Raw genomic sequence first — 18,871 nt, 5'->3', positions numbered from 1 at the left:
ATGCTGAGAAACGTAACCTCCAGGTATTTTTTGACGTGGTACGTCAATCAATGGGAAAGGAGAGTCGAGCGTGTATCATGGCTGCAGTGATCATTTTCAAGGTATGCACGATGTATTATTTTTCTTTTGATTACTATTTTCTTTTTCGTTATAATTTTTCTTTTGTTACTATTGTTTTCATTTTTTCATTGCAATAACACAAACTGTTCTATAATAAACGAAAAAGTAACGAAAACAGTGATACTTGTTCTGGAAAACAAAGCAGATTTAGGACATATGTTTATATGACTTGTCTTCTTAAAATAAGCCAAGAATATCCCTCCTTAAGTTTGTCTCTACTTAGAAACACCGAATATCCTAAATATTCTAAATTTACGTTGATTGCGACCAAACAGTCGCACTTTCGACTGAGCAGGATTGAACTTCGCAGGAGAATAGTTGCAATTATAGTCGATACCCTGCAATCTGTATGGCACCTGTGTTGTGTATAGCCATTTGACAGCTCTTAACGAAATCGAATCGCAAGGAGAATACAATGATGCAGTGAATATAGTGGCTGATGAGTATTGTAACATTGTCGCAGTCTTGATTTAACATTATTGATGCTAGCTAGATTATTTACCGGTGTAAAACTCTCGCTAAATCGCGTGAGATTATAAATAATTTTACTTGCTAAATATAAAGTAAGGATGATTAAATGTCCATAATTTAATCCTCTTTGATATGCACGACGTTGGACAAACTGTAATGCATTCAAATTTAAAATAAAATATCACGTACAAATTCGGAAATTATGTACTTGAAAATCCCTTCATAAAAAGACTATCAGATATCTTGACTGTATGCTAGAATTATCGATTGCTCAGGCAGAATTGCTTTAACACAATTTTCTACTTAACATTTTCACGCAACTTTGAGCAATTGCGCGTGTCAAGCGCGCATCCACATATCAAATTCATTTGGATGATCTCGGTGAGCACAAAATCCATATCTTTTCAGATTATCGATAAGATATCGAAATGAAATCATCAAATTAGTGTATAAGAGGAGAATCCCCTATTAATGAGTATGCTTCTAATGAGATACTGGAGTTTCTGCCTAAACAGTAGGCACCATCTGATTAATTCCACCATAAACTTATTACTCTTGGTGTAAAAATGATATTTAGTGAAAATTCATTATTCGTTATTGGTTTAGCTTTTGCAAGAAAAGGTTTGTTGAAATTGTGAACATGCAAGGACTTGAGGTAAGTCTTTAAACCTTGTTTATTACATAGATGACAAGAAATGGTGCAGATAAATTCGAATGCAATGAAAGTGCAATCCGTAGTAACAGGAGAATACGCGATTTGCTGAAGTGCTTAATTGTAGAGGTTAGATTTCACGATCCGGAACCGCTAGGCGCGTGGCTCGACAATAATATTCAGGAGTACTCTTATGTGAGATAATTATTGCTCGAATATGAAAATGTAGTGTAATACAAAAGAAAAATATACGTAGGTTAAAGAAAGATTAATACGAATTTTGCGTATTTAATTATAGAAATCTGACTATGAGGTTAGGGAAACGAGAGCGTTGACGGTGGAATCTGAAGATTTGATGATGCGAAGAAGCTGTGGCAGCAGCATTTTATAAAATATTAATAAGTTTTGTACTTACCCAATACTGATGTATTTTGCACTTTTAAACCGATTTCTCAAGGTATCTTTACTAGGAGCACACTTTCTCGATCCTGCGTAGCTGTTTTCAATTTGTTTAATTTTTCAGAGAAAAATGAATATTAAAAATTAGATTTTTCATTTCACCAACCTAAAGCTAGTTAATTCTCTTCAAAGAGAACGTATTACATTTTTAAATTCTGCCTATAGATTTCCTTACATTCGAGCAAAATTCGATATGGTATCTCATAATCAGGACTTTCCTCTATTAATTTATATTTTTATTAGTCGTATATTAATTAATATTATCGTAAGAAAGAAATTTTCAAGGGTATTTAAGATCCGTAATAATTAATATAAAAATTAAGAAAAGCATTTGAGAATTATTTGAAATGATTCGGAAGCATTTTCAGTGAATGGCGAGTCTTGAAATTAATTAAAAAATTTTTTTAACTCGTTTTTAATGCGAGTAGAGATCGAGAGGATTTCCGTCCCATGGATATGCGTGCAGCGTCGTGGCAGTGTAGATCGTGTCTGCTGCTGCCTGCTGGCTGCATTCGTCGGAATCAATTCTCTTGAATATTTGATGCGAACGCCTCCGCCCTCCCGGAACCCATGGTCTCGTTGTTGACCGAGTCTATATCCCGTAACCCTCCGTGTATTATCGAGTCTTTTAAATTGTCCACTGAAATACGTCACATCATGCTACCGCGATGACCTGTTACTATTTTTCAAGAGGACTGCAGAGGCTGCAGCCGACCACGACCATCGCTATACTTTTCAAGGAGACTCTTGGCATCACGTTCAATACTTGTGCTCGTATGTGTGCGGCATATATTATTCTGCTGCCAATATTGCCTATATACCCGCAACTGTTTCAAGCCGAAAGAAAACATTCGCATCGAACAGATGCGTGGAGTACGAGTGTGAATTCGGGGGAACTGAACGAATGGAGCACCGTGCACTAGAAAGAAAAAAAGAAGTATCAAAATGTGATGTACAAGAACGGCGTCTTTTGAATTGAATTAAGTTACGCCGTCGATTTGATCGCAATTGCAAATATCGAGTGCCTATAAAAGTCGGAAACATATTGCCTTGTTAATAATGTCTAAATCGATTCAGACACCGGTGCGCTATACTGGTCCCATTATGTCTTTAGCATGACGCGCATAATGTTACTCCGTTGCACGTAGTATGTCGCTTTGCGAGCAAGCGGCGGCCAAGCAGGCAGATAAATGTGTGCAGTCGCGTAAGAAAAGGTAGTGACTCACAACCTGACACGGGGAAGGCGGCAGGTGCTGCTGCGCTGCTGGTCGCTGATACTAGCGCTGGGTGCTGTGCTGCTGTTACCACCACCGTCAACGGGGAGCTGGCCACCTGGGTAACGCGGCAGGCCCGATGGGGAACGGATATTCCCAGGAGATTATTGATCGGCCAGGCAATACTTCCACTGACAACGATGTAGCCGATGGCAAGTCCTCGATGGTTTGTTCGTCGCGAGCCTCTCTTGGATCTTCGGCTTTCGTGTTGAGCCTGCTAGAAAAGAATTGCATGAAGACTTTCTGTACAAATACGCGGAGCTTTTGGTACTGCAAATATATTATTAATCAGGATTCATCATTATCGTTATTTTATCCAATTACTCTGTACATGATTGGTCAGCCAATTTGTAAAACGACGTCAAATTTATCATACGCGAGATTTGTGAAAGAATATTACAACCGAGTTGAGGAGAACTTGTAATATCTTAAAAGCTCCAAAGATATCTTTCCAAAATTGCTTTGTTATCGCATAAAACATGTTCGATATTTTTGTTCCACACGGGAGATGCCCCCCTCCCTCCGAGAAAAGTCAATTCCCCGTAAAAAAGCGGTGTCTCGGCCCTGTGTGCGATACAGGACCGACGAATCTCGTGCTAACGATCCCTCATGGACGCCGACCAATGATTATGAGGTCCGGTGAATCTCGCGCCCATTCTCGTCGTCGGTCGAATGGCTGTGGCTCTTACCCCTCTCTCCTGCATGCTGTTTACCGTAACGGGCGGTCGCTGCCTCCCCCGTTCGATCAATGTAGGTACCTGTACCAAGGCGACTGGGCGAACTGCGTCCATCCCGCCCACGATGCAGAGACAGGACGATGTGCACGCATCGCAACCCCTTCTGTTATCCTCTGTTCCGTTAGGTCTGTCCCGCAGAAACCTCCCCGTGGATAATTCATATTTCGACAGTTTGTAATTATTATCTACAAGAAGTATTAATAAATAGGGTTACCGACGCAGAAAATATTTTTACAAATGTATAAATAACAATAATGAAAAATGACCTATTTAATTGGGTTGGCCAAAAAGTAATTGCGTTTTTTCAATAGATGGACATGCATGTCTTGAAATGTAACTAACTTCATTCTAACCGCAAATTCATTATGTAGCTTAACAACTCAGAGTTCAAGCTTGTTTTACAAAAAGAAAGTACACGATTTCGTTAACAATTGTTTGTTTGCCGTCGATTTCAGAATGGAAAATCAAAAAAGTTTTTCGTCATATTTTGTTTTATTACTTCCGAAAAGGGAAAAACGCTGTGCAAGCTCATAAAAATTGTCACTGTACATGGCGAAGATGCTTTAAAACTGCGGCAGTGTCAAAATTGGTTTACTAATTTCGATCCGAGATTTTAATGTGAAAGATGCACCACTCTCAGGAAGGCCAATCGAAATTGATGATGGCAAATAAAGGCACTGATCGATTCCAATCGGCGTTTAACGACACGAGAGATTGCTGAAATCTTAACATATCGAAATCGAGTGTTGAAAACCATTTGAAACGACTTGGATACATTAGTAAGCTCGATATTTGGTTACCACGTGAGCTCAAAGAAATTCATCTCACTAAGCGTATTTGACATCTGCGATTCTCTTTTGAAACGTGAGGAAAATGATCGATTTTTGAAACGTATGATAACAGGCGACGAAAAATGGATCGTCTACAACAACGTCAAACGAAAACGATCGTGGAGCAAGGCGTGATGAACCTGCTCGAAGCACTTGAAAAGCGGATATTCACCAAAGAAAGATTATGCTGTCAGTCTGGTGGGACTGTGGTATTTTGAGCTGCTTGCAAGGAATCAAACATTCATTCAGACGTATACTGTCGTCAACTGGATAAATTAAAGATGCCATCAAACAGAAACGTCGAGAATTGGTGAATCGCAAAGGTGTGTTTCACCACGATAACGCTTAGACCACGTACAAGTTTGGTCACTCGTGAAAAATTTGTTGCAGCTTGGATGGGATGCGTGTTACCACATCCACATATTCGCCAGACCTGGCACCATCAGATTACCATTCGTTTCGTTCTTTGCAAAACGCCTTGAATGGTAAAACCTTTACTGCGATGAGGATATCAAATCGTTGTTGGAATTGTTTTTTGCTGAAAAAGATAAGAACTTTTTTGAGCGCGGAATCATGAAGTTGCCTGAAAAATGGCAAAAGATAATCAAACAAAATGGACAATATATTGTTTCATAAAGTTTTGTTTCCCATGAAACATTCGCCTTTTATTATATAAAAAAAAACGCAATTACTTTTTGGCCAACCCAATTATGGCGAAGATGCTTTAAACTGCGGCAGTGTCAAAATTGGTTTACTAAATTTCGATCTGGAGATTTTAATGTGAAAGATGCACCACGCTCAGGAAGGCCAATCGAAATTGATGATGACAAAATAAAGGCACTGATCGATTCCAATCGGCGTTTAACGACCGAGAGATTGCTGAGAATCTTAACATATCGAAATCGAGTGTTGAAAACATTTAAAACGACTTGGATACATTAGTAAGCTCGATATTTGGGTACCACATGAGCTCAAAGAAATTCATCTCACTAAGCGTATTGACATCTGCGATTCTCTTTTGAAACGTGAGGAAAATGATCGATTTTTGAAACGTATGATAACAGGCGACGAAAAATCGATCGTCTACAACAACGTCAAACGAAAAAGATGGTGGAGCAAGCGTGATGAACCTGCTGAAAGCACTTGAAAAGCAGATATTCACCAAAGAAAGATTATGCTGTCAGTCTGGTGGGACTGTGTATTTTGAGCTGCTTGCAAGGAATCAAACCATTAATTCAGACGTATACTGTCGTCAACTGGATAAATTAAATGATGCCATCAAACAGAAACGTCGAGAATTGGTGAATCGCAAAGGTGTTGTGTTTCACCATGATAACGCTAGACCACGTACAAGTTTTGTCACTCGTGAAAAATTGTTGCAGCTTGGATGGGATGTGTTACCACATCCACCATATTCGCCAGACCTGGCACATCAGATTACCATTCGTTTCGTTCTTTGCAAAACGCCTTGAATGGTAAAACCTTTACTGCGATGAGGATATCAAATCGTTTTGGAATTGTTTTTTGCTGAAAAAGATAAGAACTTTTTTGAGCGCGGAATCATGAAGTTGCCTGAAAAATGGCAAAAGATAATCAAACAAAATGGACAATATATTGTTTCATAAAGTTTTTGTTTCCCATGAAAAATTCGCCTTTTATTTATATAAAAAAAACGCAATTACTTTTTGGCCAACCCAATATATGGCGAAGATGCTTTAAAACTGCGGCAGTGTCAAAATTGGTGTACTAAATTTCGATCTGGAGATTTTAATGTGAAAGATGCACACGCTCAGGAAGGCCAATCGAAATTGATGATGACAAAATAAAGGCACTGATCGATTCCAATCGGCGTTTAACGACCGAGAGATTGCTGAGAATTTAAAATCGAATTTCATGGGAAACAAAAACTTTATACATATATTGTCCATTTTGTTGATTATCTTGATTTTTCAGGCAACTTCATGAGCGTCAAAAAATTCTTATCTTTTCAGCAAAACAATTCCAAAACGATTTGATATCCTCACGCAGTAAAGGTTTACCATCAAGGTTTGCAAAGAACGAAACAATGGTAATCTGATGGTGCCAGGTCTGGCGAATATGGTGGATGTGGTAACACATCCCATCCAGCTGCAACAATTTTTCACGAGTGACCAACTTGTACGTGGTCTAGCGTTATCATGGTGAAACAACACCTTTGCATTCACCATTCTGACGTTTCTGTTGATGGCATCATTTAATTATCCAGTCGACGACAGATACGTCTGAATGAATGGTTTGATTCCTTGCAAGCAGCTCAAAATACACCAGTCCCACCAGACTGACAGCATAATCTTTCTTTGGTGAATATCTGCTTTTCAAGTGCTTTCAGCAGGTTCATCACGCTTGCTCCACCATCTTTTTCGTTTGACGTTGTTGTAGACGATCCATTTTTCGTCGCCTGTTATCATACGTTTCAAAAATGGATCATTTTCCTCACGTTTCAAAAGAGAATCGCAGATGTCAATACGCTTAGTGAGATGAATTTCTTTGAGCTCATGTGGTACCCAAATATCGAGCTTACTAATGTATCCAAGTCGTTTTAAATGGTTTTCAACACTCGATTTCGATATGTTAAGATTCTCAGCAATCTCTCGTGTCGTTAAACGCCGATTGGAATCGATCAGTGCCTTTATTTTGTCATCATCAATTTCGATTGGCCTTCCTGAGCGTGGTGCATCTTTCACATTAAAATCTCCAGATCGAAATTTAGTACACCAATTTTGACACTGCCGCAGTTTTAAAGCATCTTCGCCATATATTGGGTTGGCCAAAAAGTAATTGCGTTTTTTTTTATATAAATAAAAGGCGAATGTTTCATGGGAAACAAAAAACTTTATGAAACAATATATTGTCCATTTTGTTTGATTATCTTTTGCCATTTTTCAGGCAACTTCATGATTCCGCGCTCAAAAAGTTCTTATCTTTTTCAGCAAAAAACAATTCCAACAACGATTTGATATCCTCATCGGCAGTAAAGGTTTTACCATTCAAGGCGTTTTGCAAAGAACGAAACGAATGGTAATCTGATGGTGCCAGGTCTGGCGAATATGGTGGATGTGGTAACACATCCCATCCAAGCTGCAACAATTTTTCACGAGTGACCAAACTTGTACGTGGTCTAGCGTTATCATGGTGAAACAACACCTTTGCGATTCACCAATTCTCGACGTTTCTGTTTGATGGCATCATTTAATTTATCCAGTTGACGACAGTATACGTCTGAATGAATGGTTTGATTCCTTGCAAGCAGCTCAAAATACACAGTCCCACCAGACTGACAGCATAATCTTTCTTTGGTGAATATCGCTTTTCAAGTGCTTCAGCAGGTTCATCACGCTTGCTCCACGATCGTTTTCGTTTGACGTTGTTGTAGACGATCGATTTTTCGTCGCCTGTTATCATACGTTTCAAAAATCGATCATTTTCCTCACGTTTCAAAAGAGAATCGCAGATGTCAATACGCTTAGTGAGATGAATTTCTTTGAGCTCACGTGGTACCCAAATATCGAGCTTACTAATGTATCCAAGTCGTTTCAAATGGTTTTCAACACTCGATTTCGATATGTTAAGATTCTCAGCAATCTCTCGTGTCGTTAAACGCCGATTGGAATCGATCAGTGCCTTTATTTTGCCATCATCAATTTCGATTGGCCTTCCTGAGAGTGGTGCATCTTTCACATTAAAATCTCGAGATCGAAATTTAGTAAACCAATTTTGACACTGCCGCAGTTTAAAGCATCTTCGCCATGTACATGACAACTTTTTATGAGCTTGCACAGCGTTTTTCCCTTTTCGGAAGTAATAAAACAAAATATGACGAAAAAGTTCTTTTTGATTTTCCATTCTGAAATCGACGGCAAACAAACAATTGTTAACGAAATCGTGTACTTTCTTTTTGTAAAACAAGCTTGAACTCTGAGTTGTTAAGCTACATAATGAATTTGCGGTTTAGAATGAAGTTAGTTACATTTCAAGACATGCATGTCCATCTATGGGAAAAAACGCAATTACTTTTTGGCCAACCCAATAAATAGGTCATTTTTCATTATTGTTATTTATACATTTGTAAAAATATTTCTGCGTCGTGTAACCCTATTATTAATACTTCTTGTAGATAATAATTACAAACTGTCGAAATATGAATTATCCACGGGGAGGTTTCTGCCGGGGACAGACCTAACGGAACAGAGGATAACAGAAGGGGGTTGCGATGCGTGCACATCGTCCTGTCTCTGCATCGTGGGCGGGAATGGACGCAGTTCGCCCAGTCGCCTTGGTACAGGTACCTCCATTGATCGAATCGGGGGAGGCAGCGACCGCCCGTTACGGTAAACCAGCATGCAGGAGAGAGGGGTAAGAGCCACAGCCATTCGACCGAGACGAGAGAATGGCGCGCGAGATTCACCCGGACCTCATCATCATTGGTCGGCGTCCATGAGGGATCGTTAGCACGAGATTCGTCGGTCCTGTATCGCACACAGGCCCGAGACACCGCTTTTTTACGGGGAATTGACTTTTCTCGGAGGGAGGGGGGCATCTCCCCGTGTGGAAACAAAAATATCGAACATGTTTTATGCGATAACAAAGCAATTTTGGAAAGATATCTTTGGAGCTTTTAGATATTACAAGTTCTCCTCAACTCGGTTGTAATATTTCTTTCACAAATCTCGCGTATGATAAATTTGACGTCGTTTTTACAAATTGCTGACCAAATCATGTACAGAGTAATTCGGATAAAATAACGATAATGATGAATCCTGATTAATAATATATTTGCAGTACCAAAAGCTCCGGCGTATTTGTACAGAAAGTCTTCATGCAATTCTTTTCTAGCAGGCTCAACACGAAAGCCGAAGATCCAAGAGAGGCTCGCGAGCGAACAAAACCATCGAGGACTTGCCATCGGCTACATCGTTGTCAGTGGAAGTATCTGCCTGGCCGATCAATAATCTCCTGGGAATATCCGTTCCCCTATCGGGCCTGCCGCGTTACCCAGGTGGCCAGCTACCCCGTTGACGGTGGTGGTAACAGCAGCACAGCACCCAGCGCTAGTATCAGCGACCAGCAGCGCAGCCAGCACCTGCCGCCTTCCCCGTGTCAGGTTGTGAGTCACTACCTTTTCGTTACGCACTGCACACATTTATCTGCCTGCCTTGGCCGCCGCTTGCTCGCAAAGCGACATACTACGTGCAACGGAGTAACATTATGCGCGTCATGTAAAAGACATAATGGGACCAGTATAGCGCACCGTCTGTCCGAATCGATTTAGACATTATTACAAGGCAATATGTTTCCCGACTTTTATAGGCACTCGATATTTGCAATTGCGATCAAATCGACGGTCGTAACTTAATTCAATTCAAAAGACGCCGTTCTTGTACATCACATTTTGATACTCTTTTTTTCTTTTCTAGTGCACGGTGTCCATTCGTTTCAGTTCCCCGAATTCACACTCGACTCCAAACGCATCTGTTCGATGCGAATGTTTTCTTTCGCTTGAAACAGTTGCGGGGTATATAGGCAATATTGGAGCAGAATAATATATGCCGCACACATACGAGCACAAGTATTGAACGTGAGTGCGCAAGAGTCTCCTTGAAAAGTATAGCGATGGTCGTGGTCGGGCTGCAGCCTCTGCAGTCCTCTTGAAAAATAGTAACAGGTCATCGCGGTAGCAATGATGTGGACGTATTTCAGTGGACAATTTAAAAGACTCCGGATAATACACGGAGGTTACGGATATAGACTCGGTGCAAACACGAGACCATGGAGTTCCGGGAGGGCGGAGGCGTTCGCATCAAATATTCAAGAGAATTGATTCCGACGAATGCAGCCAGCAGCAGCAGCAGACACGATCTACACTGCCACGACCGCTGCAGCAATATCCATGGGACCGTGAAATCCTCCTCGATCTCTATTCGCATTAAAAACCGAGTTAAAAAAATTTTTTTAATTAATTTCAACATCGCCATTCACTGAAAATGCTTCCGAATCATTTCAAATAATTCTCTCAAATGCTTTTCTTAATTTTTATATTAATTATTAGCGCTGACTTAAATACCTCCTTGAAAAATTTCTTTCTTACGATAATATTAATTAATATACACTAAATAAAAATATAAATTAATAGAGGAAAGTCCCCGATTATGAGATACCATATCGATTTTGCCGAATGTAAGGAAATCTATAGGCAGAATTTAAAAATGTAATACGTTCTCTTGAAGAGAATTTAATCAGCTTTAGGTTGGTGAAATGAAAAATCTAATTTTAATATTATTTTTTCTGAAAATTAAACAAATTTGAAAAAACAGCTTTACGCAGGATCGAGAAAGTGTGCTCCTAGTATAAGATACCTTGAGAAATCGGTGTTAAAAGTGCAAAATACATCAGTATTGCAAGTACAAAACTTTATTAGATATTTTTATAAAAATGCTGCTGCCACAGCCTTCGCCAAATCTTCACGATTCCACCGTCAACGCTTCCTCGTTTCCCTAACCTCCATAGTCAGATTCTATAAAAATTAAATACGCAAAAATTCGTATTAACTTTTCTTTAACCTTAACGTAGTATTTTCTTTCTTTGTATTACACTACATACTCTTCATATTCGAGCAATAATTATCTCACATTAAGAGTACCCTGAATATCTCATTGTACGAGCCACGCGCCTAGCGGTTCCGCGATCGTGAAATCTAACCTCTACAATTAAGCAATTCAGCAAATCGCGTATTCTCCTGTTACTACGATTCTACTCTATCATTGCATACTGAATTTATTGCCAACCATTTCTTTATTATGTAATAAACAAGGTTTAAAGACTTACCTCAAGTTCCTTTGACATGTTCACAATTTCACAAACCTTTTCTTGCAAAAGCTAAACGCAATAACGAATAATGAATTTTTCACTAAATACATTTTACACCAAGAGTAATAAGTTTATGGTGGAATTAACAGATGGTGCTCACTAGTTTAGCAGAAACTCCAGTATCTCATATTAGGAGCATATCTCATAATAGGGGATTCTCCTCTATACACTAATTTGATGATTTCTCATTTCGATATCTTATCGATAATCTGAAAAGATATGGATTTTTATGCTCACCGAGATCATCCAAATACGAATTGATATGTGGATGCGCGCTTGATCGCGCAATTGCTCAGTTGCGTGAAAGATGTTAAGTAGAAAATTGTGTTAAAGCAATTCTGCTGAGCAATCGATAATTCTTGCATCACTTAGTAGATATCTGATAGTCTATTTTATGAAGCGGAAATTTTTCAAGTACAAAATTTCCGCGACACTTTGTACGTGATATTTTATTTTAAATTTGAATGCATTACAGTTTGTCAACACGTCGTGCATAACAAAGTAGGTATTAAAAATTAATGGACATTAATTTAATACATCCTTACTTTATATTTTGCAAGTAAAATTATTTATAATCTCACGCGGATTTAGCGAGAGTTTTACACCGGTAAAATAATTCAGCTAGCATCAATAATTTAATCAAGACTGACGACAATGTATCAACAATACTCATCAACCACTATACACTGCCATCATTGTACCGCCATCTTAGCTGTACAAATGGTATCACTACACACAGGTGCGCATACACGATTGCCAGGGTATCGATTATAATTGCAACTCATTCCTGCGAAGTTCATCATGCTCGTGCGGAAAGTGCGACTGTTTGGTCGCAATCAACGTAAATTTAAGAATATTTGGATATACAGGGTGTTTCCTAAGTAAGTAGACAAACTTAAGGAGGATATTCCTTGGCTTATTTTAAGAAGAAAAGGTCATATAAACATATGTCCTAAACTGCTTTGTTTTCCAAAAAAAAGTACATCACTGTTTTCGTTCACTTTTCGTTTATTATAGAACAGTTTGTGTTATTGCAAATGAAACAAATGAAAAACAATAGTAACCAAAAAGAAAAATTATAACGAAAAAGAAAATAGTAACTAAAAAGAAAAATAATAACATCGCAGTAACTGCTGAAAATGTCCACCTGCAGCCATGATACACGCCTCGACTCTCCTTTCCATTGATTGACGTACACGCTCAAAAATACCTGGAGTGTTACGTATTCTTTCACATCCATCTATTATGCGATTTCTAAGATCTTCTTCATTTTGAATAGGTGTAGCGTAAACTAAAGATTTAAGCTGTCCCCATAGAAAAAAATCTACTGGATTTAAAGCACGCTATGCGAAAAGTGAACGAAACAGTAATGTACTTATTTTGGAAAACAAAGCAGTTTAGGACATATGTTTATATGACCTTTTCTTCTTAAAATAAGCCAAGGAATATCCTCCTTAAGTTTGTCTACTTACTTAGGAAACACCCTGTACATTGCAATTACACAGAATTATTATGACAGCGTAGAAAATATTCTCTATTTTGTTAATCTGCGCAACAGATCTTGTCGCGAAAGCTTTGTAAACCGACTCGCTTTCAACTACTGAAACTCCTTTTTTTAATCGTTTATTTCTTTTAAGGATTTTAATTGAAATATATATAAGAATGACCCGCTCGAAGAAAATGCGAGGAGGGCAAAGTCATCCATAATTAACCAGGAAAAAGGATATTTAACGGATAGCGGTAAAGGATCCTTATCCTCGCAACGGCAAAGTGCACCTGGGCCCGCACTTTTTGAATCTGCTGGTGAACGAGTAGTTACCGCGCAGGAGATAAGTACTCGTTAGGAATCGTCAAGGCGTGACAACTTGATGCGTATGCGCTAAAGGGCTCTGCGATAAAAAAAGATAGAAGAAAATAAGGCCTCGCTGTGAGTGTCAATGATTTATTTTCCGTTACATTACAGCACTCTCCTAACATTTGACGCTCGTATTTAAACCTGTCCTAAGAAAATCGTCGAAAAACGCCAATACGGATTACCTCGGTAGCTCGCGTGATTAATTCGCCTGTGATAGAGAATACCTTTTGAGAATTCCGGCAAGGTACGGTGCGTATCCGAAGTTGTTTGAACCCTTTCCACCCTCGATTCCATCCGATATCATTAACCATTAGAAGACGTAATTCTGCGTCTTCCTAATAATTAATTAAAAAAACTCCGGCACAAGCACGCTTTTGTTTCGAAGAAAAAAATTCCGAGTTGAATGGATTCGAGATGGAGAGGGGGTTAAACAAGGAAGGACCGAAGGGGGACAAAGATGATGGCACGGAAAAGGGAGAAGACGTATGCCATCTGCGATCTGTGTTAGATATATATATACAGGGTGTCCCATTTTATATTTGTCAGTAAAATATTTCGATACGACGTCGTTTCAGAGAAAAATGTTTCAGACAAAAGTCGTTTGGTTCGAAGGGGGCAAGATGACGATATTCTCAATTTAATTGTAGATGGCGCCACTTTCGAGATTTCATCATGGCGGCCATTTTTTTAAATGGAAGTCGATTTTTCTCTCCAAGTGAAAGTTGTAGCTGATAATGAGACGAATACAACGGTTTTTTGTTTTTTGCAATTGGACCATTTTTCAGTGAGTTACTGTTTTGTAATTTAAGTATACACATAAACCAAATCTTGTAATGCAAATGCCGGCAGTACTGTAACTTGTAGTTCGCATAACTCGAATAATATTTAACGACAAAATACTTTATTATAGCGTTTTGAAAAGCTCTCGAGGTAAGCTACAAGACTGTATAATGAGAAATAAAGAGATCCATTAAAAAAAAGTTAACCTTCACATAAACCTTGACAGGTGCACCCAAGGTCAAATCAGTGGCAGCATCTTATGTCCCCCTTGAAGTCATAAAACTTTTGTAAGAAACATTTTTCGATACAAGATTTGGTTTATGTGTATACTTAAATTATAAAACAGTATACTTTGGAACGCTGTAACTCACTGAAAAATGGTCCAATTGCAAAAAACAAAAAACCGTTGTATTCGTCTCATTATCAGCTACAACTTTCACTTAGAGAAAAATCGACTTCCATTTAAAAAAATAGCCGCCATGATGAAATCTCGAAAGTGGCGCCATCTACAATTAAATTGAGAATATCGTCATCTTGCCCCCTCGAAGCCATATAACTTTTGTCTGAAACATTTTTCTCTGAAACGACGTCGTATCGAAATATTTTACTGACAAATATAAAATGGGACACCCTGTATATATATATTATTTAACGAATGTCAGCTCGCACCGATGCGCACATCTCCGTCCGCTTCGCGTGCAGAGTCGTTCGGTGAATCGTACAGCTCTAAAAACCGAACGACATACGGATAACGGAGAACTATCGCCGTCCAGTTTGGCCAGGTAGACGCTAGATCATCGGGTGATGTCGCTAAACGGCAATCGAGAGTGAGAGGCTGAAGAGGAGCGCAAAATCCGAGGTATTGTAAGGTGTGACGTGTGCCCTTCGTGTCATCGAATCCTTAAGGTTGATTGGTTGTGAACGGCGTCACCCCGTTATTAGCCATATTGTCGAGGACGCCGCTGATGTACGCTGCGACGTCGATCGTCGCCTCCTCCGCTCGCCGGATGAACGGATGCTCCAGCAATTTATTGTACTTGGGTCGCTGCGTCTCCTCTTTAATCAAGCTGAAGCAAAGGCAACGCGAACGGTTACAAGAATATCTCTTCACTGTCTTTGGCAAACTTGGGAAGACGCTACGAGGAAGGAAACACCCTACCACGTGTTCACAAAGTTGACGAAGTCCATGGTGAAGTGGTTGCCGTTCTCATTGGGGGAAAGACGTGGCGGATCGCCTTGCACTACTTGATAAAGTTGCTCGAAGACAGAGTTCCACTTCGGGTACGGGAAGTATCCGGTGGCGACTTCCATTAACGTGATGCCCAACGACCACACGTCGCTTCGCACGTCGTAGCCACGCGCGCGTTGCGGGTCTATTCTCTCCGGCTGATCAATCACAACAACATCGTGAAAATATCTGACACGCAAGAAAATATCCGAGATATTCATCTGAGCAGGTTCAATCAACTTACAGCCATGTACGGTCGGCAGCCGGCATCTCGCGTCCTCGCGATCGAGTCGACGAGCTGACCGGATATGCCGAAGTCGCACAGCTTGATGTTACCTCGACGATCTAATAAAATATTACTAGGTTTCACATCCCTGTGAATTATTCTTAGTTTCTCCTTGAGGTAATTTAGCGCTTTCACCGTAGCCACGGTAATTTTGCCTAGAATACATTCCGGTATCCTCTCGTTTAATCTCTCATAGATGAACTTATAAAATTTATCTAACGACGTGTCCATGAGCTCCATGCAGATCCAACAATCCCCCTAGAAGAGCGAATATATTTTTCCACTTTTTCCGTTTCGGTAACGTTAACACACGTATAGTCGCGAGCTATACTGTTACCTCTTTAAATAAAGCTCCATAAAATTGCACGATACATGGGCATTCGTTCGATTTCATCACAACTTCTAAGTCCATTAACAGTTGCTTTTGTTCTCTCTCGTCCACGGTAGAGCGAATTCGCTGGAACGCAATTCGCAGCGGTTTTTAGCGAGAATTCTCATCACGTGATCGTAAAAAATGCCAGGGGGCGAAATAGGGATGAGTAAAGTACCTTCACAGCCATAACGGTATTGCTTATCCTATGAATCATCTTATTTACAGTGCCAAATCCTCCCCTCCCTATTTCTCCAAGGTCCTGAAGATCCTCGCTTGTGAAATCGTACACCATGTCCGGAGATAATTGCAATTTACCAGTGGTTTGCATCGACTGGCACATTCGCAGCTTGTCTCTGCAACAAGCCCCGTTATAAGTCGCTAATAATAAAAACTGTTTTGCCTCTTATTTTTTTTTCTTGATTCCGTACCTCGCCTTGTCGGGAAGAAATTCTTGTTGCTGTAACATATTGCGAGGTCTGACTGGCAGCTTAGGTAAAGATAAAGGCAAACTTGGGCGGGAGGAACTGTCGCCGTGAGTAAAAAAAAAGAAACGAGTTAATCCTGTTACGTGAAAGTTGACAATGTGAACGTTCAAGAATTATTGTGCTTGCCAAAATCTCACATTGGTGGACACGCCGTGGCTCCCATCGAATTTGACAACGAGGAGTTTGTGGAATTAGCAAATGACAAATTATTCCCCTGCGTTTGAAAACTAAGCTTCAACTGTCTCCGCCTTTCTGCAACAGAATGCAAGATAACTTTCAGCTCTAACTTGCCCGAGCTACAGTATTTTCCAAACCTTCTTCGAGGCGTTCTAGAAATTGCAGAACTCTCCACACGCACGTACCTGACATTTCGTTCTGAACGTCATTGTTCGTTCGAAAATCCATTCGTGGAAAAGTGAGGGATCTGCCAGAACCTGTAATTTAATTACGTTAAAATTTAATTAGGGCCAATCGAGGGAGCTTCACAGCTACGTGTCGCCCGACGACGAAGCGCAGGTGATTCCGCGTCGCAGGATCGACAGTGGCCAGTGGAGGTTAGGTTAGGTTTTCCATGATCCTCGTAGACGGATTTAACATTGCGTCGGGGCGAACGTACCTTGGCCAATTTGGCTCGACGAGTTACTCTGATTTTCTGCCATTCTGGCTGGCAAGGACCGCTCTCGAGGGTGGCGCGCGTACGGGACCGCTCGTCGGAGTTGCTCCCCCTTAGGAGACCTTCTCGCAAGATCTCAACAACCTGGCGTACGCGTTACGCGGCAGTCGCACCATTTGCGCGGTCTCGTGCAATACGGAAGCGACACGTGCGACGAGTGTCTCGCCCGCTGCTTACGCGTCCCAAGTCGATAGAGGTGTCGTCGGATTTACGCCATCCCCATTAAATCTCCGCTGGAGTTTTCACCGCAAACCCGTCGCGGGCATTTGATTACTCGACGGCGATACGTACACACGATATATCGGCTAGGCTACGCACGTCTCGCGGGATACACAGAAGGTTAATGACCGGTTTCTATGTCTACGTCAATTGACGTACGTGCCTAGTGACTTTTTTAGCTTCCAATTAGTGCCTTATATTCCTGGATTATAGGTATTTTTCTTTTAATTCACGTTGAGCACGATAAATGTTCGTTTATCGTGATGATTATAATGAAAAAAATTGTACTTTTGTAGCTGTTATTTTTACTTAAAATTATATCCGAGTTCTGCAAGCGTTCGTATACGAAATAACCTTTGACTATATACCTATGGACCGCTAACGTTGCCACTTAGGTAATGTAAAAGACGCGATCCTAAAGTCACTAGATAGATAAAGTACCGCAATCGTCCGCCATTTTAATTCCAACTACACGGTGTTTTCATCACAATTATGTTCTCTTCACATCTGTCACAATATGTAACCTTTCTCAATGGAGATAAACGCAACGCTGCTTCGTAGAATTGCACTTAGTGTGTTGATAAGTTGCATGTTTGCACTAAATACACTTCCAACGCCATTTTTATTCCACGTATTTTACCACGGATTGCGGTACTTTATCAATCTAGTGACTTTACGCGATCCAAGATCTCAGCGCACCCACGTCTCAATGGCCAAGCCAAGAACTAATAGTCGTACATATACCTTTGACTGAAGCATTTGTTTTGTGGTTTCATGACGCATGTGAGGCATTATAAGTGACAAATTCTAAGTGAAAACAAAATGGTTCGTTATTGTTGTATCAAATCATGTACAATCACACGATACAAAGCCAAAACAGGAATACAAAAATCGTCTCGAAATAAAGAATTCACACTTGGTTCCTTAAATTCTCTGCGATTATCGGTCCGCAATTCCGATGGTTGATGATGCACAGATCCTTGAATCTGAAAGGTTTCTCCTTACTTACTTACGAACGGACGTCGATTAATCATTGAGGCCATACCTCATACAATAACGAGCACTACAGAAAAAATATTTAATATTTATAGAATAGAAAATAAAACACGCATTTCAAAGAATGACTTTGCACGTAATAAGAAATATAAATGTCCAAAATCTTTTTACCAATTTTGACGCGCACGTATTAGATAATGATTTATTAGAAAATCACAAACATAAAATGATAAAAACAATAATAGAGTTTTATTTCGAAATAAGGTTATATTGGTTTGGCAAAGAATTAACACGTAACTTACATGTATTGGGTCGTCCGGAAAGTTCGTGCCGATTTTTAATAGATGGCATTGGAACATGTCTGAATATATCAATGTTATTGAAAACATACGATTTATATACATATGCTTAAAGGTGACATTTCAACGCATCTTTAGGACAAAAGTTGTTTCAGATAAATTGATTCGTGTCAGTTTTGTACTCTTTTGAAGATGGAAGAAAACAAAGAACATTTTAGACACTTGATGCTT

The 18,871-nt window shown here is 39.8% G+C and overlaps 3 protein-coding genes and 1 long non-coding RNA gene across 6 annotated transcripts in view; 2 read left to right on the top strand and 2 right to left on the bottom strand.

Moving 5' to 3' along the window:
• Positions 1 to 3,767, bottom strand: part of LOC105286000 (sarcoplasmic calcium-binding protein) — a 10,559-nt gene extending 6,792 nt beyond the window's left edge. The window contains exons 1-2 of the mRNA XM_026974691.1: positions 3,666 to 3,767; positions 3,103 to 3,246 (exon numbers count right to left, since the gene is read on the bottom strand). Of these exons, the coding sequence (XP_026830492.1) occupies positions 3,103 to 3,246; positions 3,666 to 3,767 (246 nt within the window). The remainder of the gene's footprint in view (positions 1 to 3,102; positions 3,247 to 3,665) is intronic.
• Positions 3,768 to 8,598: 4,831 nt separating this feature from the next.
• On the top strand, positions 8,599 to 10,699 carry LOC105283882. Of its 3 annotated transcripts, XM_020033142.2 has the most exons (4): positions 8,599 to 8,935; positions 9,419 to 9,686; positions 9,997 to 10,157; positions 10,280 to 10,699. In XM_020033142.2, the coding sequence occupies exons 1-3, from the start codon at positions 8,793 to 8,795 to the stop codon at positions 10,120 to 10,122; spliced, it is 537 nt and encodes a 178-aa protein (XP_019888701.2). In that variant the 5' UTR covers positions 8,599 to 8,792; the 3' UTR covers positions 10,123 to 10,157; positions 10,280 to 10,699. The 3 variants fall into 3 exon arrangements, with proteins under 3 accessions (XP_019888701.2, XP_019888702.2, XP_011345311.2); XM_020033143.2 differs by having other exon boundaries at positions 9,419 to 9,683; positions 9,997 to 10,699; XM_011347009.3 differs by having other exon boundaries at positions 9,997 to 10,699.
• Positions 10,700 to 12,238: 1,539 nt separating this feature from the next.
• LOC109611275 lies at positions 12,239 to 13,422 on the top strand. Its single transcript, XR_002193618.1, has 2 exons — positions 12,239 to 12,327; positions 13,084 to 13,422. It is a non-coding gene; the product is annotated as an uncharacterized LOC109611275 (long non-coding RNA).
• A 1,261-nt stretch (positions 13,423 to 14,683) lies between these two features.
• On the bottom strand, positions 14,684 to 17,479 carry LOC105283883 (dual specificity mitogen-activated protein kinase kinase 4). The gene is made up of 9 exons (XM_011347012.3): positions 17,070 to 17,479; positions 16,816 to 16,887; positions 16,591 to 16,705; positions 16,397 to 16,492; positions 16,144 to 16,321; positions 15,933 to 16,052; positions 15,554 to 15,853; positions 15,241 to 15,467; positions 14,684 to 15,148 (listed from the first exon to the last, which is right to left on the bottom strand). Exons 1-9 carry the CDS (start codon positions 17,110 to 17,112, stop codon positions 14,983 to 14,985), a joined length of 1,317 nt encoding a protein of 438 aa, XP_011345314.1. The 5' UTR covers positions 17,113 to 17,479; the 3' UTR covers positions 14,684 to 14,982.
• Between the last annotated feature and the right edge of the window lie 1,392 nt (positions 17,480 to 18,871).

This window comes from Ooceraea biroi, chromosome 13 (assembly GCF_003672135.1).
Source record: "Ooceraea biroi isolate clonal line C1 chromosome 13, Obir_v5.4, whole genome shotgun sequence".
Classification (NCBI taxonomy): domain Eukaryota; kingdom Metazoa; phylum Arthropoda; class Insecta; order Hymenoptera; family Formicidae; genus Ooceraea; species Ooceraea biroi.
This window is presented reverse-complemented; position numbering and strand designations above follow the sequence as displayed.

Coding starts and splice junctions, on each gene's coding strand:
- LOC105283882 (XM_020033142.2), top strand. CDS start 8,793: ATGCGTGCACATCGTCCTGTCTCTGCATCGTGGGCGGGAATGGACGCA. Junction 8,936..9,418: donor CCAGCATGCAGGAGAGAGGG/GTAAGAGCCACA, acceptor CTTTTCTAGCAG/GCTCAACACGAAAGCCGAAG. Junction 9,687..9,996: donor CGCCTTCCCCGTGTCAGGTT/GTGAGTCACTAC, acceptor TTTCTTTTCTAG/TGCACGGTGTCCATTCGTTT.
- LOC105283883 (XM_011347012.3), bottom strand. CDS start 17,112: ATGGCAGAAAATCAGAGTAACTCGTCGAGCCAAATTGGCCAAG. Junction 16,706..16,815: donor CGTTCAGAACGAAATGTCAG/GTACGTGCGTGT, acceptor ATTCTGTTGCAG/AAAGGCGGAGACAGTTGAAG. Junction 15,149..15,240: donor GTCAACTTTGTGAACACGTG/GTAGGGTGTTTC, acceptor CCTTTGCTTCAG/CTTGATTAAAGAGGAGACGC.